Raw genomic sequence first — 26516 nt, forward strand, 5'->3', positions numbered from 1 at the left:
TGGTAAACTGCAAACGGGACTTCTTATGGTTTTCTGTTAACAATGGCTTTCTTGTTGCCACTCTTCCATAAAGGCCAACTTTGTGCAGTGCACGACTAATAGTTGTCCTATGGGCAGATTCCCCCACCTGAGCTGTAGATCTCTGCAGCTCGTCCAGAGTCACCATGGGCCTCTTGGCTGCATTTCTGATCAGTGCTTTCCTTGTTCGGCCTGTGAGTTTAGGTGGACGGCCTTGTCTTGGTAGGTTTACAGTTGTGCCATACTCCTTCCATTTCTGAATGATCGCTTGAACAGTGCTCCGTGGGATGTTCAAGGCTTGGGAAATCTTTTTGTAGCTTAAGCCTGCTTTAAATTTCTCAATAACTTTATCCCTGACCTGTCTGGTGTGTTCTTTGGACTTTATGGTGTTGTTGCTCCCAATATTCTCTTAGACAACCTGTGAGGCCGTCACAGAGCAGCTGTATTTGTACTGACATTAGATTACACACAGGTGCACTCTATTTAGTCATTAGCACTCATCAGGCAATGTCTATGGGCAACTGACTGCACTCAGACCAAAGGGGGCTGAATAATTACGCACACCCCACTTTGCAGTTATTTATTTGAAAAAAATGTTTGGAATCATGTATGATTTTCATTCCACTTCTCACGTGTACACCACTTTGTGTTGGTCTTTACGTGGAATTCCAATAAAATTGATTCATGTTTGTGGCTGTAATGTGACAAAATGTCGGAAAGTTCAAGGGGGCCGAATAATTTTGGAAGCCACTGTATATAGAATATAGAGGTAATGTCATGACCAGTCAGAGCAGCGTGTCACATAGGTGGAGTAAAAAAAAAAAAGAAATGGGGAACAGAAAATTAATCTTTGTTAAATTCATCCAAAATCTGAAAAGCTCAGGTTTCCAAGTAGTTATCAAATAGCAATACCCTGAGGATCTGCAGTTCATGTGATAGGACAATAGGGATTTAGTGAATAGTTAAATAAAAATAGAAAATCTTAAATTGCTTAATGAGTAGTACTTTGAACCTTTGACATTTTTGACAACATTTAAGTGTCTTAAAGTTATTGAAACGGAGTTGAATTGAAACTTAATTTTAACTCTGAAACTTTTTCTACATATACAAAATAGAAGTGTTCTGTTTGTGTGTGTACCTATTTCTGATAAGTGATAGGAGGTCCAGCTCTTTTCAAAACTCTTTTGGCTTGGCTAACTTAAAGGAGCTGGTTCTTATGACTCCCCAAGGACTATTTATTCATTCTGAGCTGTTAAACCTAATTTAGCAAATATGAGTGGATAGTGTGTGTGTGTGTGTGTGTGTGTGTGTGTGTGTGTGTGCTTAGTCTTTTATAAAAGACTTATTTTTTGCATTTGCTACTACAAGAGCATGGTACACGTGATGTAAGGTACATAGTACTGTACATGTGATTTAAGGTATTGACCAAAAGTTAGAAATCTTTTGTAAAAATTTAAATTTTAAAAAAAATTTAAAATTTAAAAAATTTAAAGTTGAAGAAAATTTAAAGTCATTTTAGCAGGCTCCAAATTTTTACTAATTCTGCACTCAGCTTTGCAGTCTCCAGTAACATTGGAAAGCAGATCTTGCTCCTTTTCTATTGTTACTTGTTTTTTCAATTTTGCGTCTCCGTCTCAAACCACTACACTCACTGATTTAGAAAGTCTCTCCTCTTACAATCTTTGATATAATTGTATGACCCAAGTCTGTCTTTGCAAAATAGAGTCCTGCAGTTGCGGTTGGCCTGCATGGATTCTCAGCAAAGTTGAGGAGAAGCAACTGAAGAGTTGACTCTTGTTGTTTGCTACAAAGAATTGTCTCTTAAGAGCCGGCTTGTTTACAAATGACACATCACTATTTCTGATGCTGCTTACTGAATTTTGCCTTTTAAGCAACACATGCTGTAAACATAACACATTTAATGAGTATGTATGAGTGGTAGTCATTTTAACTTAAGGTTTTAAACTGTCTGCTGTGCTACTGGGATGTAAGTGTAATAAAAAAGGTGTCTGTAAATGCCAGTATGTTTTTCCCATGTTCTAAAAGACTTTAACTGTCTACACGATTCTGTTCCACATATTTATTTGTAAATAAAAGTGTTCCATCAAATGATATTAATAAAAACACAATATGTCTGTTCAGTAGTCGACAGAGCTGAGGTGTTATATAAATGCAAGTTTGTTAACGATTAAAATCAATGAAAACTTGTACGATTATAATTGCAGTTGAACAACAAAAGCCTCAGTGCACAGCATATTCAAGCCTTTATGTCCATGGTTTGCAAATAAATCTGTGTGTTCAAAGTACAAATCGTTTTATATTATCTATCTAAAAGTATCTTGGATTAAATATTATCCAGTCAGTTTTTTCTGAAACAATAAAACAATAAAAAAATCAGTAGTAAGTAAAACCACACACACACCATGTCATCTTTTTTAATGTACGTAATTGTCTAAAGTTTTCTTTCTTTAGCAAATTGTAAGGATGAATTAGAGATGATATGTCTGTAGTATCCATGCATCCATGTTGAATTGCATATATTAAACACTACCTCTTTTTTTTACGCACACACACAAACACACACACACACCACCTTTTTTTATGTGGTTGGGATCAAAGTACAAACCAGCTTGAGGATTTTGAACATAGCTTACCAAGTGGAGAAGGGTTGTTTTGATAAGTGTACAGGTATTTACTGAGAACGATCACAGACCTACAGGTATTTAAGTTTTTGTTTTTTCATTGAGTTTATTAAAGATTGTTAAATTGTTGGTGCTATGTTTCATTATATTCTGACACTTTTTTACAAATGATTAATAACGAAGGAAAAAAAATTCAGGAGGTCAGGAGGACTACATGTAAAACTCTTATCCTTGATATAGCAATTATAAATGCAGAGATTATGCCGCAAAATGGTCAATTTTGTTTAAATAAATACTCATATAGTATTGTCTTCTGTTGTGAATAACAATAATTCAAAAACATTTGCTAAAATGTGATACATGTGATTCTTTGAATTTTTATCACCCCAGGACCATTCATCATGGAAGGACTATTTCTTAAGCCTCTGCTCAGAAGAATCAGTGCTTTGCTTTTCCAACACACTGCAATTGTACTTCTCCTGACACTCGTTTGCATAGGTAGCATTTACACATATATCAGCAAGTATTCAGTTTAACTGTTAAGGTGTGATTCTTGGAAACAGAAAGCAAGAAAACTGTCAAACTGTATAACTGCAGTCTCCACCCACTATTTTTATTCATCAAATAAAATAACCTATTAAACAGGACTGCAAGCACATTTTGAAGTTAATTTAAAATAAAGTTACTTTTTACCAGGACATTCACAGGAGATCAGTCCTTATCAGCCATTAATAGCAGTGGATGGTGACGACGTTGTTTTGCCATGCCATCTGGAACCTCCTGTGGACGCTGTTCAGATGACAATCGAGTGGGGAAAACCTGATCTAAACCCCCGATTTGTGTTTGTGCGGCACAATGGACAGGAGCTTCAGACTGACCAAAACACAGCCTACAAGGGAAGAGTGTCACTGTCTAACGATAAGCTAAAGGACGGAGATGTTTCACTGAAGCTGTCCAAACTGAAAGTCTCTGATAGTGGAAGATACAGATGCTACATTCCACAACAGAGTAAAGAATATTTTGTTGAGCTTCTAGTTGGTAAGTAAATAAACTCTGCTATATCTTCTTAATGAGCTATGAGTAGGTTTTGAATTGCTGCTTTATCAAATTACTGCTGTCTTGGTTATATTCATGGTGTTCTTTTGTATTATTGCAATCACACACTGGGTTTATGTGGAGGACCACAAGAGCCCCGCACATCAAAATAAATAATTCTGTGCTTAAATAATAAATTGTAAAATGAATTCTGCATTTGCAAATTCATTTTCGAATTACACATTAAAAACCTGATTTTCAAAATGTTTTTTAAAAGACAACTTCAAATGGTGATTCCACTCCTCAGTTTAAAATCCATTTCCCTTTCCTGTTCTCTTAAGTTTCACAAAGTAATGTGGTAACATCTGGACTGACGAGTTTACTGTCAGCACTTTAATCGCCAGTTTAAAGGCTGTAGATTGCAGCCATTGCTCTAACACTGTATAAATGTGACAGGGCTCAGTGCTGGTTCTAACAGTCTGAGCTGCTTCAAGCTTTATTTATGAAGAGCACAGCAGCTTACAAAACACCTAGCTAGCTCGTACAACTGCGACATAACATTTCCATAAGCTAAGATGACCTTAAAATAACGGGGTTACATGTGGTGATGCTAGCGTTAGCCATATTAGCATGTTACCTTCAACAGGTGGTCAGATTGAGTAAAGAGGCGCACGTGAGAGGTTCAATCTCCATTTCACTGCAGGGTCCCTTCATTCTTCACATATCCGTGTCTAGCTGAGTGTAAATTCTGAGGCTGAACGGCCTTTGTTCAAGCACACGCGCTTCTTAGCAACCATATGGAAAAGATATATATAAATCTTATAAAGTTTGTATCTGTCTTGTGTGAAACTTGTATGAAAAGCATACAAGAGTGAAAACAGATATACGATCCCTTGAAAAATCATATAAATGAAACTTGTATGTTTTGGATACTTACTAAAACAATATATGAAAGTAATGAGAAACTGGCCACTTTCATGAGTAAATCATATAAGCCTTATATGATTTACTATATGAAGTAGGCCACGTCTTATTTAAGTCTTTTATAAGTTTTTACTATTTCTTTTCAATATGGGCAGGGCCAAGCTATGAGCACAAACGGCAGCATAGAAAAATCCAGGCAGCCAGCCTGTTTCTGTCCAATGAATCAGAGAGCTCCTTACATCCCATGGTGTGGCTAATTTGCATTGCAGCCGGATTTTTTAAATGAAGTTGCTAATCCAAATGTTTATCCCTGAGGTAATCCGTTACAGAACAGGGAACGGGATTTTGAAATGAGGAGTGGAATCGGCATTTTAAAAAACATTTTGAAAAACAGTTTTTAATGTGGAATTCGAAAATGAATTTATTCTACAATTCATTCTTTAAGCACCAAAGTCTTTATTTCAATGCGTGTGGCTCTTGTGGTCCTCCATACGTTTGTGGACATTGCCTGACAGATGTCTCACTTACAGCTTGTCACAACTCAACTAGTGTGCTGTAATGATGACACATTTAAGCACATTAATGTATTTTAGTGCCCAAGTATGTAACGTGGGCACTGAGATACATTTATTGCTTAAACCAGCAAATAAAAGCTAAAGTGAAGTAAGTCACTGAGGTCAGTGAAAACTGATCAGTGTGTGAGTAGCTTTGGATGACAAAAAGGGACACCTTGAAGAGGAGTTAGAAGTATGTTTAGGAAAATGAAACAATACAGCACAGATGTTTGATATTTTGACAGAAGTAGAAAGTACAATATGTCAAAAAATAAAACCAATCACAGAAACAGTGGCTGGCGAGAATGATAAGAGAAAAGCAATACTTAGGACTAAAAGAAATCTTGACTGAAATCAAAGGGGAACCGTATAAGATGAGACAAAAAACCCCAAAACTTTAAAGGATTTCAGACAAACTCATACAGATAATTACTGGTGAGATTACTAGAATGACAGAAAGTAAAAAAATCAGCTGGAGAGCTACCTAGTGCAAAGGAAAGAAAAATGAAATGTAGGAGAGAGAGGCATAAAATCAAAATTACTAAAATTGGCACCCAAAGTTAAGGAAGTTTATGTGTATAGCATATTAAACATTGGAGACAAAAGTGATGCACAGCAAGTTAACATGCAGTAAAATAAAAAACTAAAAGCAGTCAGAATAAAAAACAAAGTAATTAAAAAATATTAAAAGGAATAATACAGTACTTTAACTGACTCTAAGAATTAAAAACACTATGAATGGGGTCACATTAAGAACAATTAAGAACATTATTTGATAGAGGTTATTGTGCTGAGTCAATGTTTTTAACGGTTCTTTCTCGCTCAAACCAAATGTACAAATTACTACACTAGGGACAATACTTCAGCCTAGTATCACAGCAAAATAGAGTGTGTAATATACTTGCCAATCCACCATGTCCGTTTCACAGTTTGCCTCTCCAAAGCTTGAAATGTACTTTCATTCAGTTGCAATAAGCTGCAGTATCAGCAGATGGAGATATTTGATTTCAGGCCAACATGAAAATAATCACGAGACATTTAAACAGACAAAAAAAAAAACACTGACAATACATGATGAGGATGTTCATTCTCTTGAGGTAAACCTATTTTAGTTTAACTATGTGGTTACACAAAAGTTTAAATATGTACTTTGAACTGCTACCAACATGTGCCAGAGATTATTTCTGTAAATGATGATTTATGGAAAACAAAAGCATCATTGATTTAGTTTAAGTATCAGATGAATTATTGATGAAATATCTCTTTTTGTCATCAGGTGCTTCCTCCCAACCTGGTGCCAAGTTAGCAGGACTTGATAAAGCGAGCAGTGGAGTGATGCTGGACTGTAACTCTGCAGGCTGGTATCCAGAGCCTGAAGTAATATGGTTGGACGGTGAGGGAAACCTCCTCTCTGCTGGACCTACGGAAGCACTCAGAGGTCCTAATGACCTCTATACTGTCAGCAGCAGAGTGACTGTGGAGAAGAGACACAGCAACAACATCACCTGCAGAGTCCAACAGAGGAACACCAACCAGAGCAGAGAGACACACATATATGTTCCAGGTTAGAATATATATTAAAAAAAAAATTTACCTAAATATAATCCCTTTAAAGGAAATGAAGGTTTGTTGTGCTTTTAAAATATAATTGTTTTCTTTTGTTTCAGATGATTTCTTCATGGTTCCTGTAAGCTGTGTTGTTCCTGTCACCTTTAATGTCATTTTCTGCCTCATATTTGTTCTTGCAGTCGCTATTTTTATGTGGAAAAACAGTGAGTCAGTAATATATTTGATTTATTTATACATTTATTTCATGTCAAAGTCTGTGAAATTGTGGCATTTTGAACTAAATACATGTAAAAAATGTATATGTTTAATTTAAAATTTTAATTTTTTTCCACAGAGATGAAAACTCAAGTTACTCCTACCACAGAATGTCAGTCTTTCCTGGAAGATTTGGGCAACAAAAATGGAAAACTTGATGAAGAGTTAAAAGTGTGTGAGGAAAAACAAAAGAATGCAGTACAGAAGATGAATGATATTCTAAAGGAGATTTTGACTCAAATAGCAGAGCAGAAAGAACAATTTAACAGCCAAACAAAGGAGGCAGAAAGACTGGCTATGGAGAATGAGGAGAAGATTAAATCAGTTGAAAATGATGCTGTAGCAAAGGGAGATAAAGCAAAGGGATACTTCAAACTAAAAGAAATCATGATCGATGTAAAAGGGGAAATAGATAAGGTAAAACAAAATAATCAACAGTTTGGATTTAATACAGACAAGCTAATAAAGACTATAAATGATGAGATTTCTAGAATGACACAACAGAAAGATGAACTGGAGAAACACTTGGTGCTAATGAAAAGACAAATGAATGAGATAGAGAGTAAGAGAAATGAGATCCAATCGAAGTTTGAGAATCTGCCGAAAAATAATAGAGATTTCAAAATTATTAGGCGGGGCAAAAAAAATTGTTTAAATGACACAGTAGTGTAACTCATACTGTAAATTAAAAATAATATGAAATTTAAAAGCACAGTGAGAATATATAGATATATTTTCATTTGGGATTTGAATACTGTTAGTGAGGTAGATGACCTGGTTTGGCAATAGAGGCTGTTCTGAAGTTTTGAAGCTTCATCTGAGAAAGCCCAGTTGGCAGAAAGAGCCAGTTAGCATTTTGTAATAACTAAACTGTAATTACTGCTCTTGATCAGCAGACTTAAAAGTGAGATGGGACATACAATTTTAAATGTTCTTATAGCTAACCAAAGAAAGTCCATGTAAGCATTAAAGAAATTAAAGCAGATTATATTTTAGTATTTTGGTCAATCTAGAATATGACTAATTCCATAAATACAGTTTGTATTTATTAAAAGCAATGATTTAATTCAATTTAATATTAATTTAATATTTAAATTATAATGCTACGGTCCTGAGATATGAATATATGAGTATTTGTAAGTATTATTACTGATCAGTGGGATTAATTCCAAAAGTGGTGAAGTAGTTGAGAAAATGTGGTGAAAGTCAATTTTTAACATCAGCTAAACCAGTGGTTATGAATTTGACGGAAAAGATGCTGTGGTAAGTACTGCTGTATCTTGTCAGCAAACAAGTGCTGAGCAATGTTTTGTTTTATTTATTTATTTTTAAATCTTCTACTTACTGTTAGGAGTTAATTTGAGATATCAGGGTATATTCTTGGTCTTCCAGATTGTGGCAGTCTTAAATATTAGGTTGAAGTCAACTGGAGTTCTTTTTTTAGGTTCATGAAAGCATTTTAATTCTCCTCTGAGAACTGACTACCCAACAGCTAAAAGTTGTTGGGGAGTCACCTTTTAGAACTGAAGCCAAGTACAAAACAGTTGGCTTCAGTTCAAATCTTTCAAGTTGAACTGAGATGAAGTCAATGACACTTTCTGTGGAGCTGTCACCTTGGAAGTCATCCTAAGAGTCACTAACCCACCATGTCAACATGTGAGATCTCAGGATGACATTAACCAAGGTGTAAATCAGTGATGGAAGTGTGATCTGTGCACTGGAACTTGATAACAAAGCTTCTTACTACAACTAACACAGAAGAATAGATAGAAGTGGGATAATTTAATTGTAAGGTATGCTAATATGAAACGGCAGTTAAAATGTTGGTTTTGTGAATGTGTGTACAAATCGTTTGCATGTTGATGATTTTTATTCTTTTAATGCTTTTTCTTGGTTTTTCCATGTTGTTTTTATAAATGTTATGTTGTACATTTCAGTGTGACATTGGTTACTTATTGTTGTGTATGTGAGCAATTTACAAATTCAAATTAATGGTTCTTTGATATGTATAAACAACATATGTACTCATTTTTTAAATTTGTTATATATTGATTATTCAAATGTGTCCTGATGACTTTAGCTTGAAAAAATAAATTAATATAACTTATTGAGGAAAGGGTTGAATTTTAAGTGGTTATCAAAAGAAGAAGTTATGCAACTTCTTGTTATTTCAACCTCAGATTCCTTGAATGTACACTCAGAAAAATTATGGTTCTTAAATGGTTCTTCAGATGTCTTCATGGTTCTTTAAAGAACCATCATACGTCAAATAACCTTTTTATTTTGTGGATGGTTCTTCAGCTATTACAAATGGTTCTTTAAAGAACAAAAGGTTCTTCATCCTTAGCAATCTAAGTTTGATGGTGTAAATGGCATAAATATTTATTCACTATAATGAGGCTGTGAATTATACTGTGTTTACTTTGTGTGCATGTGTGTGCGAAGGGGAAGGGCGGGATACAGTGGGGCAAAAAAGTATTTAGTCAGCCATCGATTGTGCAAGTTCCCCCACTTAAAACGATGACAGAGGTCAGTAATTTGCACCAGAGGTACACTTCAACTGTGAGAGACAGAATGTGAAAAAAAATTCCATGAATTCACATGGTAGGATTTGTAAAGAATTTATTCATAAATCAGGGTGGAAAATAAGTATTTGGTCAATAACAAAAATACAACTCAATACTTTGTAACATAACCTTTGTTGGCAATAACAGAGGTCAAACGTTTACTATAGGTCTTTACCAGGTTTGCACACACAGTAGCTGGTATTTTGGCCCATTCCTCCATGCAGATCTTCTCGAGAGCAGTGATGTTTTGGGGCTGTCGCCGAGCAACACGGACTTTCAACTCCCGCCACAGATTTTCTATGGGGTTGAGGTCTGGAGACTGGCTAGGCCACTCCAGGACTTTCAAATGCTTCTTACGGAGCCACTCCTTTGTTGCCCGGGCGGTGTGTTTTGGATCATTGTCATGTTGGAAGACCCAGCCTGGTTTCATCTTCAAAGTTCTCACTGATGGAAGGAGGTTTTGGCTCAAAATCTCACGATACATGGCCCCATTCATTCTGTCCTTAACACGGATCAGTCGTCCTGTCCCCTTGGCAGAAAAACAGCCCCATAGCATGATGTTTCCACCCCCATGCTTCACAGTAGGTATGGTGTTCTTGGGATGCAACTCAGTATTCTTCTTCCTCCAAACACGACGAGTTGAGTTTATACCAAAAAGTTCTACTTTGGTTTCATCTGACCACATGACATTCTCCCAATCCTCTGCTGTATCATCCATGTGCTCTCTGGCAAACTTCAGACGGGCCTGGACATGCACTGGCTTCAGCAGCGGAACACGTCTGGCACTGCGGGATTTGATTCCCTGCCGTTGTAGTGTGTTACTGATGGTGACCTTTGTTACTTTGGTCCCAGCTCTCTGCAGGTCATTCACCAGGTCCCCCCGTGTGGTTCTGGGATCTTTGCTCACCGTTCTCATGATCATTTTGACCCCACGGGATGAGATCTTGCGTGGAGCCCCAGATCGAGGGAGATTATCAGTGGTCTTGTATGTCTTCCATTTTCTGATGATTGCTCCCACAGTTGATTTTTTCACACCAAGCTGCTTGCCTATTGTAGATTCACTCTTCCCAGTCTGGTGCAGGTCTACAATACTTTTCCTGGTGTCCTTCGAAAGCTCTTTGGTCTTGGCCATGGCAGAGTTTGGAGTCTGACTGTTTGAGGCTGTGGACAGGTGTCTTTTATACAGATGATGAGTTCAAACAGGTGCCATTCATACAGGTAACGAGTGGGGGACAGAAAAGCTTCTTACAGAAGACGTTACAGGTCTGTGAGAGCCAGAGATTTTCCTTGTTTGAGGTGACCAAATACTTATTTTCCACCCTAATTTACGAATAAATTCTTTACAAATCCTACCATGTGGATTCATGGATTTTTTTTTCACATTCTGTCTCTCACAGTTGAAGTGTACCTCTGGTGCAAATTACTGACCTCTGTCATCATTTTAAGTGGGGGAACTTGCACAATCGGTGGCTGACTAAATACTTTTTTGCCCCACTGTACCTGACAATTACCCTTTAAGAGAAGATGGTAGGAAACTGAATATTCAAATAAAAGTTAGAAATATTTGCTTAAAAATATACTGGTGGCAGGGGTGGGGGCCAAAGCCTAAAGACCCTACCCCCCCCCCCCCCCACACACACACACACACACACCCACACACCCCTAACCCCACAAACACATTATGAATATGGTGAGTTAACAAACAGTAGACACAATACGTGCATTCAAACACTGTACTTTAGTTTTAAATTTTAATAAAGCATTACTATTTTCTACTCCAAGGCATTATACTTTTGAGATTATTGTATATTTTTGAAAATATAGCATAATGATAATACTAGTTATTGTAAACTTTACAAACCACCCATCAGTATGTAAAGTCAAATTATAAAATACAAGTAAATAACAATTGCAGAACAGAATGTCAGTGTAATGAACACACACTTCGTTTTGACAAAGCGCACTGCTTAGGTAAATGATCTGAGTAGTTGTTCATCACTGAGCAATTTGTTAACATGTGTTTCGAGCCAAATAAATGACAGGGAGAGAGACAGTGACGTCAGAACACGGACGGAGGGGGTCAGTCGTTGGGATGCACATGCGCAGACAGAGTGCGCGAGCGGCGGGCCTTGACCTTTTGGGAAAAAAAACTCACGGATGGTGACAGCAAAACGGATAATAGTCTTCAGTACCTGCTGGACTTTGAAGCTGTGGATTCTGGGACTATTAGAAAAGGTAAAACATTTTCATTAAAAACCTTATTACTGTTTTGTTTTTGTTACTCGTCATTGTAGCTTGCTGTTAATGTTGTGCTAACAGTAGCGATTAGCTAGATACGTTAGCCGTTGAGGTCAGCGCAATTTAGTATCCAACTGTTTTCCCAACAAAACCACTGTTATAATTAAGTGAAGCTGCTCCCAGCTAATTTGAACCTTTGGCTTCTAAAATATGTGGGTCAATTGCGTGCTGCGTACATAACCTAATGTCAGCTAGACCGAAATTAAAATTTAATATATTGTTAAAGTCACTAAAATGGCGCATGAAGCCTGTTGTGATGTGAGCTCTGTGTCTGCTCTAGAAACTCTGAAATTCTGTAGATCTGAGCCGTACATTAAATACTCACATGAACCTGTACTTTGAATTCTGTATGAGCTGTATAAAATACAGCTATGCATAAGTGTTTTGAATGAATAATTAGATTAGATAACTCTTTATTGTCTAATCGAATTATATAGAAATGAATAGAAATGTGACATGAGAAGGTGTGTCTTTGACTGTTCCTGCATAACTTAGTTTCGGACTAGTTGACAAGTTATGCTCCGGTCATTTGATGTTTCCAAGATAGATGTTCTTTTGTAATATAGTTAATTTTTTTGTATATTTCATTTACCCACCATCATACATCATACATACAAGCTAAGACGAGGTCGTTATACTAACAAGAGGTATCAACGCCGGGCCAAAGTTCAGCACATGGTTAAAGTTTGTAATCCAGCCAGGGTGTAAATATCAACACATAAATCTACTCTACCCGGCTTAAATCACAAGAGCACCTCTGACCAAAAAGCTGTAGATGTTTCTTGTTTGCACAAATTAATCCAGATTCACATTAATTGTGTTCACAGCTCCAACAAAATGAGGAAGAGGAGGGGGGGAAACACAATTAGGTTGAATTACAATTGGATGGAAGGCGAGGACAAGGAGAAGGAAGCTTAGGATGAGGAGGAAGAGAAGCAGCAGGAGCATCTTTAGGGATCCCTATGATGTCATTGAGGTTTGTTTCATTAATATGGTCATCTCACAAAGAAAGATGACTTGTTTTAGTTCACCTACTTCCTGTATTAAATAGTGATGTGCAAAATGTTGTGAAAAACCACGGAACAGGCACGTATAGTGCATCTGCAGGTAAATGAACATCAAATCTCTAAGACAGACTGAAATCTGTATATTTATCACCCTTATGATAAAACCCATGTCAGCCATTAGTTTATGGACTTTGTATTTTGAAGCCTCAACATTTTCTTTATTACTGTTGCTATGTTGGGACCATATTAGGATGAGGGATCAGAATCTGGAGTCATGCACACTATTGTTTCATTTAGTGTGTATCCATAAGATTCGTACAGCAGATCCAAGTTGTGCCTTGGAAACAGGAAAGTCGTCTGCATAGAGGAGAACTGTAATAGCAGGCTTGTACAAAGTGAGGCTTTGTGCACTCGTTTTACTTCTGTCACCCTGATTTGATGCAGAATTCACTTGAAATCAGGCAAGAACTGGACTTATTTTTTTATAATGTGTTCTTGTGAATTGATTGTGTATCGCATATGTTTGATTTGACTTTCTGCAAGACGACAGTTGTCCGCTTGCCAAAAAAGTTTTCCAAATACCTCCACGTGATCTAGCCTGGATTTAGAAAAGAATAGCAAAAAAAATCTGCACCTCCTGCTTCAGATGCAATTTGTGTTTCTGTGTTCAGAGGCAGCGGTGAGAGGGGAGACCTCGGATCATCCAGCTGGAGAGCCTGACCAGGAGGAGTCGAGAATTAACTCAGCTCTTCCAGGGCACCCTGCAGACTCGGCTGCTGGCATCGACGAGGGATGACGTGAACGCCAAACTGGAGTCCATCACAGGTCAACTGCAGGTATGCGAGTCAGACCTTCTGAGGAGGGTTTCACTTTTCTCTCTTCTTTATAATTGACTCTTTTCTCTCTCTTTCAGCTCCTTGTCTCAGAGTGGGAGGGATTTGAAGCACAAAGGGAGGAACTTGTCGTTTGGTTGGCTGATATGGATGTCCACCTGACTGAGGTTGACCAGCTGACAGGAAGCACCAGTGAAAAACTGAAACAACTGCAGGTGTGGGCTTGTTTAGATATGACATATATTTGATATGATACATACGTCAGAGACATTATCCTAAACTGGACTAACAAAGGACTATGAGTACAACATGAAACGTACATTACATAGCGTAAGGCTGAAGTTCATTGATCATTTTAATCATAAACTTGTTGTTGAAATATTTTTACTGAACATGCAAACATCTGCTGATGAAAATGTGTTGATTTATTGGTCTGTTATGAAGCTATTGCTATTTCTAATGTGTTTTATCACTTTCTGATGTTTTATTAATTAAACAATACATTTATTATTTGTTGTGTTATCTGTAGCTATAGTATTTATATATATTTATTTATAGTATAGCAAATATATTTAATTATTACTGTTTAAAACACTAATATGTGACGTGTATTAGTAGTGATGTTGTGCTGAGGGTTAAAATGCCTTTTTGTCTTTTGGCAACTAAAATGACAATAAACCATTAATATATGTCTTTGCTGTGCTCGTATTTATTTTACCCTGCTCAAATTCAATTTATGATGCATTTTATTTTGAAAGATTTAAAATGGTTTTTTAAAGAACCACTCAAAAAAGGTTCTTTAAAATGGTTCTTTTAAAGAACCATTTGAAGGACCTTTTTAAAAATGGTTCTTTAAAGAACCATTTTTAAAAAGGTTCTTTGAAAAACCATTAAAGGTGCCCCAAAGAACCAGTTCTTGATGGTTCTTTGGGGCACCTTTAATGGTTCTTTAATGAACCACTGAAAGAAATGGTTCTTCAAAGAACCATTGTTTGAAAGGTTCTTTGTGGCACCAAAAAAGGTTCTTCTATGGCATCAGTCTAAAGAACCACTTTTGGTTCCAGTTGGCACCTTTATTTTTCTGAGTGTATGATAACACCTTATCACAATGTACCAATTACGTACACAAACGAGTCACAAAAGGGTGGAGGTGCTGAGTGCCTTCACTGTGTCTTTCTACTGCATGGCCTGATGTTAGAATATTTTTTTCAGAAAGCAAGGTCTTTTGCTTTTATTGGAAAGGGCAGTTGTTACGTTCTTTGAGGCTTGTGGGAGTGTGTGGGTGGGGTGTTTGCCCACTCTCCCCGCCTCCACCCCTCTTGCCACTCCTACTCCTCTCTGTCTCTCTCACTCTCCTCTCTCCCCAGGACACAGCTGCTGCTGATTAGCCTCGTTTGCCACCTGACTCCAGTCAGCAATCATCCTCTGAGGCTATTTAAACTGGGGATGAGCTGTGAGCAGGGTGGCTTTTTCCTCGGTGGCTCTACGCGTTTCTGTGCTAGATGTTGGCCAGACAGCCTTTTTCGGACCAGTGAGCAGACGGTAGTGATGGGCAGATGAAGCCTCATGAAGCACTGAAGCTTTTCATCCAATTGGTTCACCCCAACGCGAAGCTTCTTGAAGCTTCATTTGCTCTAGCAGGACACCTACTGGACGTAAAAATATTAGTTGGCATGCATTTGAAGAGTGTGGCATTTTGCACACAGCCTGTAAATGTCAACAACAAAAGGAGTGTGTAAAACATCTATATTGTAGTGATGGCAGTATACTGTGTATATTTATGCTGGCAGTATGGAAAATGATTATTTGCGGCAAAGTTCGAACCGCTTCCTGAACCAGTCACGTGGTACAGCCGGGCAGCGAGGCTTCGGACGTCATCATTTTCAGCTCCTCCCATAAATGAAGCAAGCCTCGATACGCGCTTCGCGGAAACGCCCCCTCCATTACTCGACACACGCTTCGAAGCCTCGATACAGAACGTCACATCACTAGCAGACGGGCTTGTGGGCCCTGAGAGTGTCTCCCCGTGGTGGGGAGTAGGGTAGGAAGTGTGGGAAGTGCCTCCTTTTTTATTGTGTTTATTTGGTAGTCCTCCTGCCTTTCTTGGCTGCGAGCGTTTTCTTTGTTTCTTTGGCCTTATTGGTAAGATGGCGTTGCCGGCCCTTTAAGTTGATGTTAATGTCGTTTGTAACCCACCTGTACCATTTCGTAATAAAGTTCCATTAACACAGAACAACTCTGTCTGTTTTCCTTTTTCATTCTGATTCTGGACTCATTTGTTACTGGTCCCCTCTCTCACATGCCTAGACCCCTTCGGGGGGAACGTAACAGCAGTGCAGACAGGCAGTAGGGTGGGGGAGAGCGTGAAGGGGGGGATAACACACAGGAAATGATCTGTGGATCGACTTGAACTTATGGTCACAGCAGTGACTGTTAGTTAAGTTGACCAATCATTTCATAGTTTTTGTCAAGACCTTTTTTTTTTTTTTTTTTTTTTTTTGCTACGTAACCCCTATGCTGCCTGTTTCTCATAAAAAACCCAACAAAATGTCAACGCTTGGGAGGAAGAGAAGAGCAAACATATGGATACATTTCTGTTACGAGTTCAAAATTGGGGATGGAAACAAGAGAAAAAACCACAATAACAACACTGGTCCGGTCGGGTTGAGTCAAACGATGATTTTAATGAACACACGCGTGGGAGATGGACACTGATGCAGACAGCCTCTGATCTCAAAATGGTGGAGCATTGCTCAAACTTTTATAGCCCCTGGTGCCTCCACCTTATCATAAAAAGCCTAAACATCCACATGCTTTCTCTCACACAGCGCCTAAGCTACGACCTTGGCTCCCTGTTTATCTGCTCCTGCTGCGATGGGGCAGAAAACTCCAGCATATTCTGTTCTCTTCTAATCAGACAAATAAGACAATAACTCTCTGCGAACAGTATTTCTTATAACTCAGCAGTATAATGCATCATAAAACAATATCCTTCATTCACAACAAGTCAGCAGTTTAATGTAATGCAAATCAGTTTAACTAATGCAATAGTTATCAGCTTCTTCTAATTCAGGAGAATAATGCAAACTAAAACTACATAATAATTCACAATCTTTAATTCGGGGTATAACATGGCATAAAATAACACTACAATCCAACATTTCACATTTGATGTTAAGGGGAAAAAGACACTTTTTAAATTGTGTGGAGCAACGCCCACTGGTAAAAACACAACAAACTTTTACACTTTAGAGTTTAGTCATGAGGATCAAATTTAGATTTATTCTATTATAATTCTATATTATTAGTGAAATAAAAGTAGAATAAAATTAAAAGATGTTTTAGTCAAAAGATTATGACTAAAATTAAATCAAAATATGCTGTCAAAATTAATAGTGTGAGGCAAAAATGGTGGAACTGTGGAAGAAGCAAGGCACACCTTATGGCTGTCAATGTGGTACTCGAGATGGACAGGAAGACACAATGGCAGTATCCCAAATCAGGATCTGCAGCTTTAAAGGCATTTTAAGGCCGATTACGTCACAGCGACGAGACGAAGGCTGTCCCAGTTCAAAGGCTGCTCGAAATGCAGCCCTCAAATGCGTCCTTCATTTCTTGAATTTTAAGGATGTGGCGGTGTAGACTTTGTGGCCCAACATATCCCAGACTTCATAGCACGGCAGTGGGTGTGGATAATTATGCCGAAAAAAAAACGGCGGAAGAGGGGCGCCCAAAGAGTAAACTTTTAAAAGTAAGTACTGAATATTATGTCACTTATGTCACTGTTTATGTGCAAATGTTTAATAACGAAGAACATTAAAACATTACTGTTGGCCACATGTCGGCAAAGTTATGTGACATTTGCGATGTTTGTACTAACTTAGTTTTAAAGCCTTTACTTTAAAATATGCGCGTTCAGTAGTTCAGTAAACTACTGAACAAGTTCAGAGAAATGAACATTCAATGCACGGGCGACAGATCTGGTTGACATTCCTGCTGTCAGCATGCCAATTGCACGCTCCCTCATTGCTTGTGGCATCTGTGGCATTTTGCTGTGAGACAAAACTGCACATTCCAGGGTGGCCTTTTGTTGTGGGCAGTCTGAGGTACACCTGTGCACTACTCATGATGTCAGATCAGCATCCTGATGTGGCACACCTGTGAGGTGGGATGGATTATCTCAATATAGCAGATGTGCCCACCAGAGGCGGAGCCAGACATTTGAAACACCCGGGGCTTAGCCCAAAAGGGTAGTATGCATGTGGGATTTTTTTTTTTTTTTTTGTTGGGGGGGGGGGTAGAAATGACTGAAAGATTAATTGGCTCTGTTTTGAGTTTTGTTAAAAAAAAATGACTTCATATAGGGAAAAATATATATCACATGTGCAGGACACCTTAAACTAGTTTTTTAATTAAGCAGCGAGGCAGAACAAAATCAGGGCTGTATCAAGACACAAGGACTAAACCCCAATTCAACCAGACCCAGAACTGATCCAGAATTAAAACAGGACTACAACAGTTCAAAATCAGGACTACTTGCGACTTAACCAAAACAGAACCACAATCAGAACTAGATGATAGTAGCACTAAAAATCATCATAGACCTGCACTACACTTATTTTTTAATTCTACCAAAGTACAATATTTAGATTGAGAAAAGTTTATATACCGTATTTCCCGGACTACAAAGCGCACCTGAAAATCAGGGACAATCCATAGAAAAGCCGCACCTGACTAAAAGCCGCAGGGTTCAAAGCTTGTGGAAAAAGTAGCGGCTTAGGACAGTAGCCTGAGGACAGCTAGGGCCAACCTTTCCCGTGGCATCAGAGAGGCTAAGAGACAGTACTCCAGGAAAATATCTCATCACTTCAAAGACAGCAGAGACTCACGGAGCCTGTGGCGGGGCATTCAGACCATCACAGATTACAAGCCCCCACCACAGACCTGTGATAGCACTATCCCCCTGCTGAACGAGCTGAACACTTTCTTTGCTCGCTTTGAAGTCCAAAACAGCACCACTGCACAGAAGACCCCACCCCCTCCTGGTGACCAGGTGATGACTCTGTCACCGGACAGCGTGAGGAGATCCCTCAGCAGGATCAATGCACATAAAGCTCCGGGTCCTGACAACATTCCTGGTCGTGCACTGAGAGACTGTGCAGTGGAACTCACTGATGTCTTCACAGACATCTTCAACATATCACTCATCCAGGCTGTCGTCCCCACATGTTTTAAAGCCACCACAATCATTCCGGTTCCAAAAAAGTCATCTCCCTCCTGCTTTAATGACTACCGTCCTGTTGCACTTACTCCCATCCTGATGAAGTGCTTCGAACGACTAGTCATGCAGCACATCAAGACTGTCCTGCCCCCCTCCCTGGATCCCTTCCAGTTTGCCTATCGGCCCAACCGCTCAACCGATGATGCCATCTCCACTGCACTCCACTCGGCACTCACACACCTGGACAAAAATGACTCATATGTTCGAATGCTGTTCATAGATTTCAGTTCAGCATTCAACACCATAATCCCCCAACAGCTCATTCAAAAACTGGTCCAGCTGGGGCTCAACACCTCACTGTGCAACTGGCTGTTGGATTTCCTCACCGGAAGACCTCAAGCAGTACGGGTCGGCAGTAATACATCCAGCACCATCATTTTAAACACGGGGGCCCCGCAGGGATGTGTGCTGAGCCCCCTCCTCTTCACTCTGCTGACCCATGACTGCACCCCATCATACAGCTCCAACCTCTTCATCAAGTTTGCGGACGACACAACGGTGGTGGGTCTCATTAGCAACAGGGATGAGACCGACTACAGAAGTGAGGTGAGACGCCTGGCCACGTGGTGTGCTGACAACAATCTCTCTCTGAATGTGGAGAAGACGAAGGAGATTGTTGTGGACTTCAGGAGAATGCACACCCAACATGCTCCTCTGACCATTGACGGAGCGTCTGTGGAGAGAGTGAGCAGCACCAAGTTCTTGGGTGTGCACATCACAGAGGATCTCTCCTGGACGTACAACACCACAGCACTGGCCAAGAAATCACAGCAGCGTCTCTTCTTTCTCCGCAAACTAAGAAGAGCAGGAGCACCAGCCCCCATCATGTACACTTTCTACAGAGGCACCATCGAGAGCATCCTGTCGAGCTGCATCACTGTGTGGTTTGGAGCCTGCAATGCATCCTGTCATAGAACCCTCCAACGCATAGTGAGAGCTGCAGAGAGGATCATTGGTGTCTCTCTCCCCTCCCTCCAGGACATTTACAGCACCCGTCTCACTAAAAAAGCCCTTTGCATAGCGGCTGATCCCACACACCCAATGCAAAGCTTCTTCAAGCTGCTGCCGTCGGGGAGGAGACTGCGGAGTCTCCAGGCCAGGACCAGCAGGCTGAAGGACAGCTTCATCCATCAGGCTGTCAGGAAGCTTAACTCCCTCCCGATTCTGCCCCCTCTCCCCTCTCTCCTCCACGGTCTCACTGAACTCTGTCACACACACACAAACACACACACTCTCTGACTCACTCACTGGCCTGCACCAGTTACCAGTCACTTTGTGGAGCATTGGACTGCCATTACCTCATAAGACTTTGTTACACTTTCTCTTACCATACATTACCAAATCTCCATTTGCACTATTTGCCTATTTGCACTACTCTGCCTGGTTTACACTCAATGTCACTTACCCATTATATTGTATATTATATAGCTTTCTTGTTATATGTAAAATTGTATTTATTTAAATTTTTACTTTTTAATTATTTTACTTGCATTTTTTTTTTAATCACTTTTATATTTAAATATATTTAAATGTTCATTTGCTATTTATCTAGGGAGTGAAGAGTAACGCAATTTCTATTCTCCGTATGTCCTGTACATGTGGCAGAATCGACAAATAAAGTTGACTTTGACTTTGACTTTGACTTTATAGCCCGACAATTACGGTAATTATTATATAATATATAATTTATATAATTATTTAGCCTTGTTGTGCGAAGAAGCCTGCATAACTTAATAAATATAGAATTTGAAAAATAACAAACCTAAAAAGAAATACTAGGTACGAGATACATGAGTACCTATGATATGGTGATACTTTTGGCAAACGACCATTTGACTAACATGTGTGTCTCACCTGCTCTTGTTCATCTCTGTTCTGTCCTCATTCTCCATCTCCCTCTCTGTTTCTCTCTCTCTCTTTGTGCTGACAATCATCAAATATACAGATATTTACAAACTCTTCAGATAAAAACACAAACACTTTTTTAATTGTAACATCAAATCAGACTAAATGTTTATTTTTTTAGATTGATAAATATAAAAAACATATTTGTTAACTTTAAGAGTAAAGAGAGAAACTGTCTGTGTTTTTTAATTGCAAATGGCACCAAATTGTATCCAAAATTGAGCCACACTTATGGAGCTCCACAGTTCTTTTCCTGGTGTTTTGGTTGACATCTCTTGATTTTCCCATGTCACAGAAACAGGCTCTGTGTTTTGCCTTATATGCATCCACAGCTGTGCCACCAATTTACTCACATGGACTCTACTAACCTATCAGAAGCTTCTTCAGCTCAGAATCGAATCGTCTGGAGTTTCTTATTAATTAACAATAAACTTAGTGTACATGTACTCCTACATTTGATCAAAGTGATAAAAAACAGACAGCTCTGTCTCTCTTTATTCTGACATTTAACTAATTCAAAATATATTTCAATATTTATCTAAAACAAAAGTTTACTCTAAATTGATGTTGTACAGTAAAAATGTTTTATGTTTTCTCCCTAAAGTGTATGTAAATATCTGGTTACAAATGTGAATATCCTGCTGTGTACTGAAATCCCTCTTGGGCTACGTCCACACATACACGGGTATTTTTGAAAACGGAGATTTTCCGTTTTCGTTTTAAAAAATAATCCCGTCTACACATAAAGGCAGAAATGAAGGAAAACGCTGCTAGGATCATGCCAAAGCAGCAGGTGGCGCTATATTCCTAACCGTGTAGAAATGTTGGCCAATCAGAAGTCTAGAAGCCTCGGCGGGAAAAAGTAAACAAAGCTGGGGCATAGAAGCAGAACCGAGTCGTATGTGTGGAGGGACAGTAACTGTGTGTGTATATGTAAGCATTTAAACACTGCAGAGAGTACAAGTAACAGTAACAGTATTGTAGAAATTCATTTCATCGAAACAATAACGTGGCACACACTGTAACGTCAAAAAAGGCACACATCTTTGACCCTGCGTTTTCTCCGTTTTTCTCGTCCACACGTAAATGCAAAAACGGAGTTTTAGAAAATATCCACCCTGCCCGGAGTTTTTAAAAATCTCCGTTTTCAGTGACCAAAAACGCCGTTTACGTGTGGACGAAAGGTGCAAACGCATAGAAAAATCTGTGTTTTCAAAAATACCCGGGTACGTGTGGACATAGCCTTGTTTTGCATAGAAATATACTGAACAACATACAAAGCATAATATATAAAATAACATTTACTTGAGTTTTTTCTTTGAAAGAACGCTCTAATGTCCATTCTTATATTTCAGTACATAACTGAAACAGATTTAGTCGATGAGGGTAAGAACTGAAAATATGAAATAAACACACGTAAGCTAAGACTCTCTAAAAAAAAAATAGCATTTGTTCGGCTTTTCATTTCGCCATTTGTTGATTCACTTGAACAGCAAGTAACGTAATATTGGTCAAGTGATCAGTTTGACATCAATCTTTCGTGATGCACCATCATATTTACATTATTTGTACAGTACGAATGATTTGCTTTGGTACCTGGTCAATAAGCTCTCCTTAGTATGGCTGGCTCCGTTTCTCCAACACTGCACTCACAGGCAGCAGCTGCCCCGCCCCCTCGCTCTGTCGCTTAGTGTCTGAGCTCGGATCATACCAATATCAGGGGGGATTCACGCACAGTCGTAAATTCCCACAGTGTGCACTGTGTGTTTCGAATATTGCTTGCACTTTTTGTTTTATACAGTTGTCAGCCAGGCATCTAACTATGAAAACATTACACTCCAAAAGACCCCGGGCTTCTGACAAAACAACCCGGGCTTAAGCCCAGTAAGCCACCCCCACGCTCCGCCCCTGGTGCCCACTACCACACATTTGGACTGATTTGTGACCACTGTTTGGGAGGGATGGTTATATTGTGTATCTGGAATGAATTTTAGGTCTCTACGTCCATCCCATGGGGAATGGGAGCAGTAACAAAGGTGTTGCGTTTATATTTTTGTTGAGTGTATTTGTGAATCCACATAATGAAGCTCAGTGATTCACCACCACATTGATATTGTGTGATATGTGACACAATGATACATATTGATGGATGTGTGTGTACATGTCTTTTAATCTGTTTGTTTTCTTCTGTCTTGTTGTCCAGTTGTTTTTGTGTCTCCCTCAGTTCTTCACTCAACTTCTTATCAGCTTGTTTTTGGTTCTCTGCCTGACAAACAAAGAGAAAATGTGATGTTTGAACAGGCAGCGACTTAAAGGCTTTTTAGAAATTTGGTATCATCCTTTACTGTAAGCTTAATAATAGACCCATACTTTTCTATGTCACAGATTTGTCTCGACAATAAGTCTTAAACTAAAAAAAAAAAAAAGGAAAACAAAACAAAAACACAAAAAGCACAATTAAACCTTTTACTTTACATAGATCTTTTGTCAAATGTGACAGCAGTAACAATACCTTCATTGTCATTCTTTTTATAATGAAATTTCATAACTTTCAAATAGTGACCCAAAATACACAAAAATGAAAATATACTTGTTTTACAGATGCAACAAGTTGACCTGTATCTCCTTAGATGGATATTAGATTTACAAGTATGGGTCAAATTAATGAAAACTAGAGAATCTTGAAATTTTATAAATATACATTACATATCTGTATTTTTATGGCACATGTGACAGTGCTCAACGGGGCCTTGACACTGGCACAGAAACTGTCTGTCTACGGCATTTGCCCAGTTTCACGTAGACACAGGCACACAGACACATGCAGGACTTTGAAAAACCTGCAGGTGTCTGAATCTTGAAATATTGAAATAGTAAAGCACCACAGGGGTGATGATTATGGTGCACATAAGGAACAGAGGTCATATAGAAGTCAGAGGGCAACTTCAAACAGACATAAGATATACACCTTCCAAGTACTTACAATGTAACAAAATAATCTAAACAAAATAAAACTATTTCTATTTTTTCTCCACTAACTGAAATTAAAACAGGGTTTGGATATGATAAGATTACAAAGGCACCTGACTGTTTCACTTTTAAAATCACCATTTCATCTAAACTATATGAAGATTTTCTCCTCTGTATTTTATATTTGAATAAATTTAAGATAAACCTCTTTTTCTCTGGTCTCCAGCAGCTTTTGCAGTTGTTGTTTCTCATCGTTCAGTGCATTGATGGAAGCCATGAGACTGTCCACCTGAAAAGGCACAAAGGCACCTACTACTACTGTTTCACTAATTGTGTGAAATCAAAATTCCTGATTTACGAATAAATTCTTTACAAATCCTACCATGTGAATTCATGGATTTTCTTTTCACATTCTGTCTCTCACAGTTGAAGTGTACCTCTGGTGCAAATTACTGACCTGTCATCATTTTAGGTGGGGGAACTTGCACAATCGGTGGCTGACTAAATACTGTTTTGCCTCACTGTATATATTCTTTTCTTTTCAGCACTTCATGCTTCAATAAGACAGTATATAATTAACAATTTATTTACCTCTACAGATGTGTATTAAGAAAAAATGAAAAACCAGTACAGTGAGAATTTGGGACTGAGATGTAATGCGAAGACGATCCATTTGGAAAAGAACGGAAGACGACTGAAAGTAAAAAGACAATTAAAAAAACAAAGAGAGAATGAGACAAGAGAGGTTTCAGCTTGACTGACACAAAATTAACTAGGAAAACAAAGCACTTGTCTGCAGACAAAGTTCAAAACTTTCCTAACCTAAGCAACTTGAAGGTGAACAAAGGTTTTCAATTGGTCATTTTACTGTCAGGGTGATGTCACTGCTATAACTACTAATGTGTCATGGCTTTAAGCTTTCACCTCTGTTCCAGTTTTCCTTACTGTGTTGCTGTCAATTATACATAAATAACAGCTGATAATCACCAGTATGCTTTTAAGTTAAGACACCACAGAACAGTCTCAAAATGATGTTTTCTGTGAAGTTAAGTTCTAAAATAAATTTTAGATAACACTAAAAAAAACAAATACATACCCGAATGTCGCCGTCCATTATCTCATGACACTGTGTAAATCATTGATAGGTATCTACGGAGCCTGGCAGTGTTCTTAAAGAGGACAAACTGCGATTCCTGGCCAGGTTTTAGCCGCACTGACTAACCTCTTGAGTTGTTGTTAAAAATAAGAGGGTTTTGCACAAAGTACAAGAAGAAAAGAATAAGAAAATAATGATGAGAGCTCTGAATGCAGACCCGATTTAAAAAAAATGCATGAAATATTATGAAACCAATATTAATGTCACAGGGTGACGACTGTTGCATGTGGCCCATCCTTTAAAATGATCACACTATCTGTAAATAATTAACAGGCTCACAATATTCAATTGCTCTGTTTATCAGCAGAGTTTCATGCACTGAATTTAGTTTTTATTGTAATTAATGTGTCACAATTTTCCTAATGAAAACATTCAAATAGCACTGAATTCACATAGAATCGTGTTGTTTTCTCATTGAAAACAGTCATATTTAAGTGAAGAAGTGAATTTTGACAGTGTTGCCAGGTAACAGATTGGTGTCATAAAAGAATTCATCTGCAAACCTAAAGTGAAGCAATGACCTTGTGTAAACTATCATGAGGAGCACTGCTGGGCAAAATGTTATTTGACTTTTAACAGTTTGCAGGAACCACAATGTGAGATTATACAGCACTTGTATTTTACTTCTATTTTCAGTGGTGTCCATTCCAGGTGATTTCACCTGGAATCATTTGACATCCAAAGTATATAGATGATATATGATTCACTAATAATAAATGATGATAATGTAATATATTACATATTAAGGTCATGCGATCACAGCTGAGGACAGTTCACTCTCCCCCAAGTTTGTTGAAGCAATTTGTAACATACCAAAAACTGTAACTGTTTCTACTGTCACACTCCTACTATTACTACTGCTGAGCTCAATATATACAGTGTAACATTCACAATTTTATTTACAAGCAAACTGGTAGTTTGCAAAAAAACCAAAAAAAATATTTTAGTCCACTTTACTCACGAACAGATTTTCAGCTCAGAGTCCTCTCTGTGTCCGAGCTGCTGCTGCAGCTGAAAAAGCCATGATGGACTCTGCTGCCTATTGCTGATGAAGTGGTAGAGCACAATTGCGTGGCTATGCTAAATTGGGAATGCAGGAGCTGGGTGGCAAGAGCTTCTTATTGACATTAATATACCAGCTTCCCTTACAGCTATGCAACAGTTTTCCACACTGATGCTGATAAACTGTAAAAGAAAAGGCTGTCGTGTTTGCTGAAACATTTTTTTTTTTTTTGCTAAATTGACCTATGTTTTGACCAAGTCTGAGCTGGGTGAGGGGTTGACCCAATTTAGCAGGATTGTTTCACTAAAGGCTTCACTACTTGCACAAAAGGTTTGCCAGCCATGCCTTTTCTGTGCAACACACAAATCTAGGAGAGGCACACTATCACCGCAAGCAGCACATCCACATCTGATAAACTATTTGAATATGTCATAATTGGATATTTTATTGTTTCTGTATAAATTCAGTTAATTTTGAGTCAATTTTAAAATGTTTAGTT

General features: G+C 38.4%; 1 protein-coding gene and 2 long non-coding RNA genes across 3 annotated transcripts; 2 read left to right on the forward strand and 1 right to left on the reverse strand.

The window, feature by feature from the left end:
• The first annotated feature begins 2673 nt into the window (after nucleotides 1-2673).
• On the forward strand, nucleotides 2674-9016 carry LOC309701826 (butyrophilin subfamily 3 member A2-like). The gene is made up of 6 exons (XM_082526097.1): nucleotides 2674-2737; nucleotides 3051-3158; nucleotides 3357-3698; nucleotides 6450-6737; nucleotides 6841-6945; nucleotides 7077-9016. The coding sequence occupies exons 2-6, from the start codon at nucleotides 3062-3064 to the stop codon at nucleotides 7667-7669; spliced, it is 1425 nt and encodes a 474-aa protein (XP_082382223.1). The 5' UTR covers nucleotides 2674-2737; nucleotides 3051-3061; the 3' UTR covers nucleotides 7670-9016.
• Nucleotides 9017-11621: 2605 nt separating this feature from the next.
• On the forward strand, nucleotides 11622-14414 carry LOC309701896. Its single transcript, XR_014275290.1, has 4 exons — nucleotides 11622-11799; nucleotides 12690-12838; nucleotides 13541-13705; nucleotides 13783-14414. It is a non-coding gene; the product is annotated as an uncharacterized lncRNA (long non-coding RNA).
• A 6284-nt stretch (nucleotides 14415-20698) lies between these two features.
• Nucleotides 20699-25298, reverse strand: LOC309701899. The gene is made up of 5 exons (XR_014275293.1): nucleotides 24955-25298; nucleotides 24450-24552; nucleotides 24064-24147; nucleotides 22485-23154; nucleotides 20699-20906 (listed from the first exon to the last, which is right to left on the reverse strand). It is a non-coding gene; the product is annotated as an uncharacterized lncRNA (long non-coding RNA).
• Between the last annotated feature and the right edge of the window lie 1218 nt (nucleotides 25299-26516).

Source organism: Aulonocara stuartgranti (assembly GCF_965226115.1).
Source record: "Aulonocara stuartgranti genome assembly, chromosome: 3".
Classification (NCBI taxonomy): Eukaryota; Metazoa; Chordata; class Actinopteri; order Cichliformes; family Cichlidae; genus Aulonocara; species Aulonocara stuartgranti.

Coding starts and splice junctions, on each gene's coding strand:
- LOC309701826 (XM_082526097.1), top strand. CDS start 3,062: ATGGAAGGACTATTTCTTAAGCCTCTGCTCAGAAGAATCAGTGCTTTG. Junction 3,159..3,356: donor CCTGACACTCGTTTGCATAG/GTAGCATTTACA, acceptor ACTTTTTACCAG/GACATTCACAGGAGATCAGT. Junction 6,946..7,076: donor TATTTTTATGTGGAAAAACA/GTGAGTCAGTAA, acceptor TTTTTTCCACAG/AGATGAAAACTCAAGTTACT.